The 11,044-nt window shown below is 40.9% G+C and overlaps 1 protein-coding gene across 3 annotated transcripts; it reads right to left on the reverse strand.

Annotated features, from left to right (window-relative positions):
* Positions 1-5,648: 5,648 nt before the first annotated feature.
* Positions 5,649-10,326, reverse strand: slc66a1 (solute carrier family 66 member 1). Of its 3 annotated transcripts, none has more exons than XR_001321045.2 (9): positions 10,193-10,326; positions 9,432-9,488; positions 8,947-9,153; positions 8,724-8,853; positions 8,411-8,498; positions 7,687-7,838; positions 7,471-7,563; positions 7,130-7,335; positions 5,649-6,815 (listed from the first exon to the last, which is right to left on the reverse strand). XR_001321045.2 is itself a non-coding variant. In XM_014145742.2 (9 exons), exons 3-9 carry the CDS (start codon positions 9,150-9,152, stop codon positions 6,726-6,728), a joined length of 945 nt encoding a protein of 314 aa, XP_014001217.1. In that variant the 5' UTR covers position 9,153; positions 9,432-9,488; positions 10,193-10,325; the 3' UTR covers positions 5,649-6,725. The 3 variants fall into 3 exon arrangements, 2 of the variants coding, with proteins under 2 accessions (XP_014001217.1, XP_014001218.1); XM_014145742.2 differs by having other exon boundaries at positions 7,130-7,315; positions 10,193-10,325; XM_014145743.2 differs by lacking the exon at positions 9,432-9,488 and having other exon boundaries at positions 7,130-7,315; positions 10,193-10,303.
* Positions 10,327-11,044: the final 718 nt, after the last annotated feature.

Genomic DNA, 11,044 nt, shown 5'->3' on the forward strand with positions numbered 1-11,044 from the left:
GTACCTCCAGTACCAGCCCCAAGCACCAGGCCTCCAGTGCGTCAGCCCAGTCCAGCTCGTCCTGCTCCTGCTCCTCATACTAGCCCTGTGGTGCGTGTCCTAAGCCAGCCCCACGCATCAGGCCTTCCGACAACAGTGCCTCGTCCAGAGTGTCCGGCGACGGTGCCTCGTCCAGAGTGTCCAGCGACGGTGCCTCGTCCAGAGTGTCCGGCGACGGTGCCTCGTCCAGAGTGTCCGGCGACGGTGCCTCGTCCAGAGTGTCCGGTGACGGTGCCCCGTCCAGAGCGTCCGGCGACGGTGCCCCGTAGAGAGACGGCCCACAGTCCGGAACCGAGAGAGTCGGCCCTACAGTCCGGAGCTCCCAGAGTCGGCCCTACAGTCCGGAGCTCCCAGAGTCGGCCCTACAGTCCGGAGCTCCCAGAGTCGGCCCTACAGTTCGAGGTCTACAGCGACGCGCTTCAGCCCGAGGTCTACAGTGACGCGCTTCAGCCCGAGGTATTCAGCGGGGGTGGACTGGTTAGGTGGGGGACTAAGGCCAGAGCCTGAGCCACCTCCACAGTAGGAGGATTGGGGAGGGGGGGTGTAGCACGGGAACCGTCGGTGACGGTTGCCACCCTCCCTTCCCTCCCTTTAGTTTGGGGGGTTTATTTTTGTGGTTAGTTTTCGTGAGGTGCATCCGGGGTCTGCACCTTTGAGGGGGGGTACTGTCACGTCCTGACCAGGAAAGGGGTTATTTGTTATTGTAGTTTGGTCAGGACGTGGCAGGGGGTGTTTGTTTTATGTGGTTCGGTTTGTTGGTATATGTGTTTATGTAGAGGGGTGTTTGTTTAGAGTATTCCGGGGTTTTTGGTTATGTTCTATGTTTGTATTTCTATGCTCTATCTATGTTGTGTATTTCTTTGTGTTGGCCTGGTATGGCTCTCAATCAGGAACAGCTGTATATCGGTGTTGCTGATTGGGAGTCATACTTATGTAGCCATGTTTTCACCTGTCCTTTGTGGGAAGTTGTTTTTGCATTGCTGTGTTTAGCCTGCAAGACTGTTTGTCGTTCATTTGTTTTCTTGTTTTTCTTTATGTGTTCAATAAAAGTTACAGCAGCGAATTTAACAGACATTTTTATTGATTAGCATTTTGGATCATGTGTATCCAAGTCTCTACTTTGTAGTGGTGTCAACAAATTGCATACAGTGGCTTCCGAAAGTATTCACCCCCTTTGCATTTTTACTATTTTGTTGCCTTACACCTGGAATTAAAATAGATTTTTGGGGGGTTTGTATCATTTGATTTACACAACATGCCTTCCACTTTGAAGATGCAAAATATGTTTTATTGTGAAACAAAAAACAAATAAGACAAAAAAACAGAAAACTTGAGCGTGCATAACCATTCACCCCCAAAAGTCAATACTTTGTAGAGCCACCTTTTGTAGCAATTACAGTTGCAAGTCTCTTGGGGTGTGTCTCTATAAGCTTGGCACATCTAGCCACTGGGATTTTTGCCCATTCTTCAAGACAAACCTGCTCCAGCTCCTTCGAGTTGGATGGGTTCCGCTGGTGTACAACAATCTTTAAGTCATACCACAGATTCTCAATTGGATTGAGGTCTGGGCTTAAACCACTCGAGTGTTGCTTTAGCAGTATGCTTAGGATCATTGTCCTGCTGGAAGATAAACCTCCGTCCCAGTCTCAAATCTCTGGAAGACTGAAACAGGTTTCCCTCAAGAATTTCCCTGTATTTAGCGCCATCCATCATTTCTTCAATTCTGACCAGTTTCCCAGTTCCTACCGATGAAAAACATTCCCACAGCATGATGCTGCCACCACCATGCTTCACTGTGGGGATGGTGTTCTCGGGGTGATGAGAGGTGTTGGGATTGCGCCAGACATTGCGTTTTCCTTGATGGCCAAAAAGCTTAATTTTAGTCTCATCTGTCCAGAGTACCTTCTTCCATATGTTTGAGGAGTCTCCCACATGCCTTTTGCCTTTTTTTTCTGGCCACTCTTCTGTAAAGCTCAGCTCTGTGGAGTGTACGGCTTAAAATTATCATATGAACAGAGACTCCAATCTCCGCTGTGGAGCTTTGCAGCTCCTTCAGGGTTATATTTGGTGTCTTTGTTGCCTCTCTGAGTTTTAGTGGGCGGCCCTCTCTTGGCAGGTTTGTTGTGTTGCCATATTCTTTCCATTTCTGAATAATGGATTTAATAGGCTCTGTGGGATGTTCAAACTTTCAAATATTTTTTTATAACCCAACCCTGATCTGTACTTCTCCACAACTTTGTTCCTAACCTGTTTGGAGAGCTCCTTGGTCTTCATGGCGCCGCTTGCTTTGTGGTGCCCCTTGCTTAGTGGTGTTGCAGACTTTGGGGCCTTTCAGAACAGGTGTATTTTTGAATTTTTGAAACAAGTAATTTTTTCATTTCACTTCACCAATTTGGACTATTTTGACTATGTCCATTACATGAAATCCAAATAAAAATCAATTTAAATGACAGGTTGTAATACAACAAAATAGGAAAAACGCCAAGGGGGATGAATACTTTTCCAAGGCACTGTATATGCTTTCAATGGACACCTTCATAGGTTTTAAAAACTATCAGAAATAAACAGAGCAACACAGAAGTGTCAATTATCACTTAGCAATGGATATGGAGGAGAAAGTGGTGCTCTCGGAACGTTCAGACAGAAACTGCATTGGCACAACTATATGCAGTACATTCTGAAAGTATTCAGACCCCTTGACTATTTCCACATTTTGTTGCGTTACAGCTTTATTCTAAAATGGATGCAATCATTTTTTCTCCTCATCAAACTACACACAATATCCCATAACGACAAAGAGAAAACAGTTTTTTAGAAATGTTTGCAAATTTATAAAAAATAAAATACAGAAATATCTGATTTACATAAGTATTCACACTACTGAGTCAATACTTTGTAGAAGCACCTTTGGCAGCGATTTCAGCTGTGAGTATTTTTGGGTAAGTCTCTAAGAGCTTTCCACTCCTGGATATTGCAACATTTGCCCATTATTCTTTAAAAAATTCTTCAAGATCTGGCAAATTGGTTGTTGATCATTGCTAGACAACCCTTTTCTGGTCTTGCCCTAGATTTTCTTGGCCACTCGGGAGCATTCACTGTCTTCTTGGTAAGCAACTCCAGTGTAGATTTGGCGTTGTGATTTGGAGTATTGTCCTGCTGAAAGGTAAATGCATCTCCCAGAGTCTGGTGGAAAGCAGACTGAACAAGGTTTTCCTTTAGGATTTTGTTTGTACTTCGCTCCATTCCTTTCTTTTTTTAGTTCTGAAAAACTCCCCAGTCCTTAATGATTACATGCATACCCATAACATGATGCAGCCACCACCATGCTTGAAAACTGGGAGAGTGGTATTCAGTAATGTGTTGTATTGGATTTGCCTCAAACATAACACTTAATTGCTCTGTTAATTGCTCTGCCGCATTTTTCTTTGCAGTATTACTTTAGTGGCTTGTTGCAAACAAGATGCATGTTTTGGACAGTGGTGGAAATAGTACCCAGTTGTCATACTTGAGTAAAAGTAAAGATACCTTAATAGAAAAAGACTAAATTAAAAGTCACCCAGTAAAATACTACTTGAGTAAAAGTCCAAAAGTATTTGGTTTTAAATATACTTAAGTATCAAAGTAAAAGTATAAAACATTTCAAATTCCTTACATTAAGCAAAGTAGATTGCAATGCAGGGGCACACTCCAACACTCAGACATAATTTACAAACTAAGCATGTGTTCAGTTAGTCCACTAGATCAGAGGCAGTACGGATGAACAGTGATGTTCTCTTGATAAGCATTCAAAATGTAATGAGTACTTTCGTCCCATGTTTCATCGGTCCCATGTTTCATGAGCTGAAATAAAAGATTCCAGAAAATTTCCATACTCACAAAAAGCGTATTTCTCTCAAATTCTGTGCACAAATATGTTTACATCCCTGTTAGTGAGCATTTTATCCTTTGTCAAGATGATCCATCCACCTGACAGGTGTGGCATATCATGAAGCTGAGTAAACATCATCAGTGGTGTAAACTTCTTAAGTAATACTTTAAAGCATTACATAAGTAATTTTTTTTTGTAGCTGTACTTTACTATTTATATTTCTGACAACTTTTACTTTTACTTCTCTACATTCCTAAATAAAATAATGTACTCTTTACTCCATACATTTTCCCTGACACACAAAGTACTGATTACATTATGAATGCTTAGCAGGACAGGAAAATTGTCAAACTTTTACCCATTTTTACCCTTTCTTTGTGAAGCATTGGTAAACCTCCCTGGTCATTGTGGTTGAATCTATTTGAAATTCACTGCTCAACTGAGGAACCTTTTACAGATAATTGTATGTGTGGGGTACAGGGATGAGGTAGTCATTCAAAAATCATGTTAAACATTATTATTGCACACAGAGTGAGTCCATGCAACTCAAGCGACTTGTTAAGCAAATGTTTACTCCTGAACGTATTTAGGCTTTCCATAACCAAGGGCTTGAATACTTATTGACTCAAGACATTTCAGCTTTACATTTTTTATACATTTGTAAAAAAAATAAAAAATATAAAAAAAACAGAATACCACCTTGACATTATGGGGTATCGTGTGTAGGCCAGTGACCAAAAATCTTTATTTAATAAATGTTTAATTCAGGCTGTAACACAACAAAATGTGGATAAAGTCAAGGGGTGAGAAAACTTTCTGAATGCACTATATGTATGACTCTATACATGACTCTGCATGGTACTATTGAAATCAGGGGTTGGAATTGGTTCAGTGTACCGAAAAAGACTAACATTTGAGGAACGGAAACAGAACCAGGAACAAAAGTGATCTAGTGTTCTGAAACAAAAATATTCTTAATGCCTAGGATATTATTATGTGAAGTTATACTAGTAACAGCCTAAAAATGTAAATGAGTTATTTTGTAAAATGTGTTGATTTAATGTTACAAAACGGACAAATAGGAACTATACTGAAAATATAAACCCAACAATTGCCGATTTTACCGAGTTACAGTTCATATAAGGAAACAAGTAAATTGAAATAAATTCATTAAACCCTAATCTATGGATTTCACATGGGTGGGCCTGAAGGGTCTGAATACTTTCCGAATGCACTGTGTTGTGGAAAAATTCTTACACAGGGACACTTGAGGTCAATCTTAAATGAATCATTGTTTATTGTCAGCTGGCTGGAGAGGTTCCAACCAACTCAATGCACCATAGTACATGTCAATCAGGAGCTCTCCCTGGGCAGTCCCAGCAGTTGTCTTATATACACAGACAAGTTATATTGCATGATTTAGCATAATTAATCATTACCGTTTTATTTCATTCATGTGACCGACCAATAGTTTCATAACGTGATAGACCAACACCACACAAGGCGTCTTTCTCGCCCAGCCGAGACCTTAAAACTGAGATAACTTTGGTGTTCTCAAAACACGTTCATTCTTTCTCAAAACACGATCTGGGCGTACTGCCGAATTGCAGCTACCGATAAGTGATTTGTAGTCAGCCACTTGCATGAACACAGAAATTGGTTTATAGAACAGTACATGAATAGAACACATATATTAAAGAGCACAAACATTAAAATTCCCATTAGAATTAAACATGTGAAATTATTTTTCATGAATTTTATTATACAATCTTGGAGTCCAGTCAAAAACAGTATGTGCTGGATATGGAAGGCGGAAAACAACATGTTCCCAGCATATTTAACATACTAAAGATCAGGTACACTGGCCAAATGACAGCAGGGCTCCATACAAATTCAGTTATTTAAAAGCATGATTTATGTGTCCTATTGAGTGTGTTAGTGAAACAAAACATTTATCAAAATGAATGACATTCCCACAACTAATTTCTTTAGAACATTGTCTTTTTCCTGCTTAAATGTAGTAGTAAGTGGGGAATGAGACATTATCAACGTGATAAAATCTTAAATCCTTCCTGTGTATTTCAGTACTGATGCAACACCATTTGGTAGGGAACAGACTAAGAAAGAAACAGGACCCTTCCAGCAACAGAAACCTTCAGTGAGCATCGTTACTCTGTGCTTACACTGAACAAACATGAGGTCAAGTCTCCAGACCGGATACCATACCCCCAAAAAAGTAGTCAACAAAAAGTACATAAATTAAAATGTACAATTCAAAAATGCTTAAAGGCAATTGATGTAAACGATCAAATAAATTAAGTACAGTACTTCAGACATTTACACTTTAATGAAGTTACAATAAATCCACATGAACATGTCAAGACACTAAGATTCATGTCTCTGTATACAAAAGACATGAAGTGATCTGCAAAAAAAAAATGTTTTGTCAATCACTTCTGAAATACAACAACAAGACTATTCTAATACGACAACGAGAGGGTTCCATGTAGTGACCAGTAGTAGTGTCATGATTGTCAGGACAGGTTTTTAACAAATTTGAAATACTAGAAGTATTTAGATGGTTGGAAGGTCCTTCACAAAAAGTTTAAGAGCAATTAAGAACAGTTAAAGTAAACTACAGCTGAATCCCAATTAACAAAGTCGCATCTTTCTCATAACACATAAATAACAATACAGTGAAAAGGGATTTCCTGTGTTTGTCAAAAAGTTCTGAATTTAGTGGTTAGGAATGTGAGTGAGAGTCTATTGGGTGGGGATAATTGTCTGAACTGCTAGATCCAGCACAAAGGGAGAAGTTTCATTTGTCCAGCAGAGGAGCTCTCTCATCATGCTGCGATTCCAACTCCAGAGGGGCATTATTGCGGTATATCAGGAACTGTACGGAGATCTGAAGCAGAGAGTCAAGGAATTCATGAAGTTGAAAAAAATTCAAATAATAACAGTCAAACTTTTAGATAATAGAAAGGAAACACATTCCAACAACAGCATGCTGGCATATAGGATAATGTACTTAGATAATACTAATCAAACTTAAACCTGAACCTGTTGCATTTGGATAAGTTCATTAGGGTAATTGTAATACAATACAAAAGCAAAAGTGTTATGTCAAAGCACACAAAATATTACAACAAATCGTTGGATATTGCAAAAATGTTGGTGGAGAGGCCAGAGGCCCAGCAGGCATTTTAATGAGAAGGATACCAGGACATCTAGAGAGAGGGTGCCCAGGCTTCCAATGAGCCAGGGCAGGTGGTGGATGACATAGCTCCCCTCTCCCTGGCCTTGCTCAGGGTTCTTCAGCAGCACACTCAGGCCGTACGTAGTGTTACCCAGGATGACCAGGGCAAACAGGAAGTAGGACACACCCTCCGTCGACTTCCTTGTGTACTACCAGAGACATAAACATTCTAAATATAACGAGAAAGAAAAAGATCCATGCAAAACTTTCACAGGTAGGTTTGCCTCCACTTTAAAAATGATCTGTCCATCCAGTACTCGTTCACTTCCTTACCAACCCCCCCACTCCCCTTTTTAAGACTCACATTAGTGTGCATCTGTGGCAGTCTGGAGCAGAGGTAGAGCACTGAGGATATGGAGCCAATGGTAAACCCAATGATCTCCTTGGTGCTGAAAGCCTGGACACAAAGACAAAGCATCTGCATGTCACTCAGACAGATAAAAGGTTGGCCAGGGGCCGGAATAAAATCAACAAATCAATTATATTAACATGCACTGATTACACAAAACCCATATTTTACCTTAACACTGTCCACAGTGGTTGACAGCAAGGCCCGCCCCTTAAACCCAGAGAGGACCACATCCTGTTGGGACCCTGACCCAGGTAAGGCAACGAGGCTGGCAGAGAAGCCCAGTATATAGACTACTCCAACTACATTTAGAACCGACCTGTCTGGGTAAAGGAAAAATAAAGCTATTAGTTGTCAATATTGGTAGATGCCGCCTCAGCAAAGTCATCCAACAAAGGGTCACGGTGACAACAATTAAGAAACGAAATAAGAAAAGGTGGTGGTGATGCAAAGTATTGCTGACATCACGAGTAGTATTGCTGACATCACACTAGTTTTGTATGATTCTTCCTCCTGTGTAATGAATGTCTGTTTCTCAACACTAATCCTGGGGACCCTCTGTGTATAGGCTACAGCAGTCTAACCTGACACCCGTCAGGTTCACTGAACTGTTAAATAACAACTGTATGTATAAAAAAAACCTTGCAGCATCCTGGAATGAACATTTGCGTCATGGGCAGAACATAGAACAATGTGGACAAGCCATACCTTGTTCTGTCATGCATGTGTTATACTGTATATTACAAACTGTGGTCCCAGTGGAACAGAGGCCTCAGTTAATAGTCAATGCGTGGAATGTACTCTGACCAATGGCCTTGATTTATTATTGACAAGACAAATCTCACAGCAGCTAATTTCATAGAGAGATCAAATACATTAACAGACAAAAACTCACTGTTATTCATCCTGTGCTTAGATAGGTAATAAAAGTATAATCCCAGCATCAATAAGTCAGCCAGGACATAATACACTGCTGTGTATGTCTGCATGAGAAGGGGGAGAGAGACATGTCAGTGCGGCGGACAAGGGGATATACTAGTTTAAATGCATATTATTACACTTTTTTGTAACATTAAAACATCTTTTCATTAGTATCTTGGGAGTTGACAATTTCAGTTTATCCCTCTATTTTCATGCTTGACAAACATTTATATGGTTATTTAAAGCATTTCAGAAATATTGACTGACCCCAAATAGCCATCACTTACCTGTAGTGGCAGCTGGTCAGCTAAGAATGAGCCTACAAGATTGCAGGAGTCACCCCCCAGCCACAGCAACAGAAACCAAATGGACAAGGCGCTGTCCATATTCCCACTCTTACAAGAGCTGTAGTATTGCCTGTATTCATGAACACAACAAAATAAGAAGACTAAAGGTGTTGTCCATACTTTGGAAATGGGCTGAAATAATGTATTCCCAATCAAGACTTACGGCAGAGAAGAAACCATGAAGCACACTATAGACAGTAGACCCAGGATGACACTGGCCATGTCCCTGGCGTCCTGGGCACATTCCCCCAGCCCTTCCCAAACCCATACCGATCCATTGGGGCATACAGAGCTGAAGTTTCCATCAGTGTTCCATCCAAAAGACCCCCGCTTGAGGACACCATCAGCTGACCCCATATTCAGGCTCATACTAAGCAGAGGGGAAAGGGTTAAACGAACAAGCTAAACAATATAGCTAGCTAAATAAACAACAAGTTGCCGCTTATTCTTTCTATTGACAAAACTTGTTTATAGCTCAGTCTCAAAATGTACTATCTGCTATGGAATTCAGAGTGAAGTCGGTTTGTACTGATAAAGACTTTTCAGCTGGGGACAAACATGTTGCTCGCTGAGTTTTTACAGCTGGCTCTGCTTCAAACGTCTTCCAGGACAACGGTTGTGGTCAAACATTTTTTTTAAGTATCTTACCTGATTCTCGGGCGGTTGTTGATGTGTCCAAGGAGGCACAATGCCTTTTTCAGACGTCTGTTTGCAAAGGTTAGGGAGAAAACTATTTAGCTCAACTGAACTGATTGGAATATGATCTCCAACGTCAGAGTAAAGGCGGAGTTAGGACGACAGATGAAGCCACACCATAAAGATCCGATTAAATTACGTATTCATTCTTCATTTTATGTGTAACAGTTCAATGTAGATATTATGTTTGTAGTATACCTCCGGTCAAAAACAAATCAACTACATTTTAAAAATGTCCAAATCACAGCATAAAATAATAATTTCGAACTAGTTAACCTGCGTTTGTGGGGGACGTTTCTGGAATTTAGGATGCATCTTGAAATAGACAGACACGATGAATATTGTCCTCAAGCTCCTGAAACTTGAAGTTACAGAACAGCGGTAAACTGTGTCCACATGTCACATGTTCGCATCAGATATCAACAGTCCTCGTTACTTAGCCTCATCGATCTGCGTGGCAATTCTGTCATTAGTGTGCAGCAAGCCTCCCTCCCCACGGTCTTCGAAGATCTACAGGCTTTACATTTTTTCATAAAGCTGTGAAAATTAAGATTTATCATGTACATCCGATGTTCGCTGCGGCCGCATATTTCTGCCTGAAACATGCACATTTCCCAGCTATTCTAACGATCGCACGCAAACGACTCGACAGGTAGCCAATTACTCCCATGAAATTGTGACAAATTTAGTGTATTTTGAACAGTATGGCTTACCTCAACACACAAGCTAAAAAAAAAACTGCTCGGCCTCAGCTCGCGGGAGTCTTCGATCTAAACACTGTTGTCAGCTGACCCTGCTCACCTGACTGATGACTCAGCAGAGAACTATGCTTATCCAGAGAAACTGTATATAATGACGAGATGGTGTAGTCTCCTCCCCAAAAATGGGAGTTGTTGTTCCAAAGGCGGGAGGTCTGCTTATCGGGGACATATTTTGACGGGAGCAAACCCTCTTGCTTCCTCTCTGCTCTGAAATCATGTCAGTTTATTCTACCAAATACCTTCCCTATGGCCTATTTTGGTCTGGGTTCAACTATGTCACAAACATGCATCTGACACTGATTTTTGTTTATTTATTTTACCCCCCCCTCCCTTTTCGATCTTTTCTCATCGCTGCAACTCCCCAACGGGAGAGGCGAAGGTGGAATCATGCCCGAAACATGACCCACCTAACCGCGCTCCTTAACACACGCCAGTTTAACCCGGAAACCAGCCGCACCAATGTGTCAGAAGAAACCTTCCCTTATGCACATTCCATGATAGAACGTTCTTAACACTTCCTACCGGCGTGGCAATTTCCGGTCAGTCTAGTTATTATCGACGATATAACGTTATTACCACTATGTCGCAGTTTTTTTACTAGGTGTTTTCAGGACTTGCCTCAAATTAATATTAATGATGTACATCAAATTGTTAAATCAGCCTCCGAGACTCCAGCTAACAAGAATGAAAAGGGGTTCAAGATGTATACCGTTATAGGAAGCTACATAGACAACTATGAAGGTGAGTACCAAGTCAGTGACAGATATAACGTTAGCTAGCTACAATCATTAGCTAGCTAATTTA

The sequence above is a fragment of the Salmo salar genome, chromosome ssa15, assembly GCF_905237065.1.
Source record: "Salmo salar chromosome ssa15, Ssal_v3.1, whole genome shotgun sequence".
Classification (NCBI taxonomy): domain Eukaryota; kingdom Metazoa; phylum Chordata; class Actinopteri; order Salmoniformes; family Salmonidae; genus Salmo; species Salmo salar.

Bases quoted from the DNA above. Each gene is read 5' to 3' on its own strand.
- slc66a1 (XM_014145742.2), bottom strand. From the start codon at position 9,152: ATGAGCCTGAATATGGGGTCAGCTGATGGTGTCCTCAAGCGGGGGTCT. The intron at 7,564-7,686 runs GTAAAATATGGG...CTTTGTGTCCAG, and splicing joins CCACTGTGGACAGTGTTAAG to GCTTTCAGCACCAAGGAGAT. The intron at 6,816-7,129 runs GTATCCTTCTCA...TCTCTGCTTCAG, and splicing joins CCCTCTCTCTAGATGTCCTG to ATCTCCGTACAGTTCCTGAT.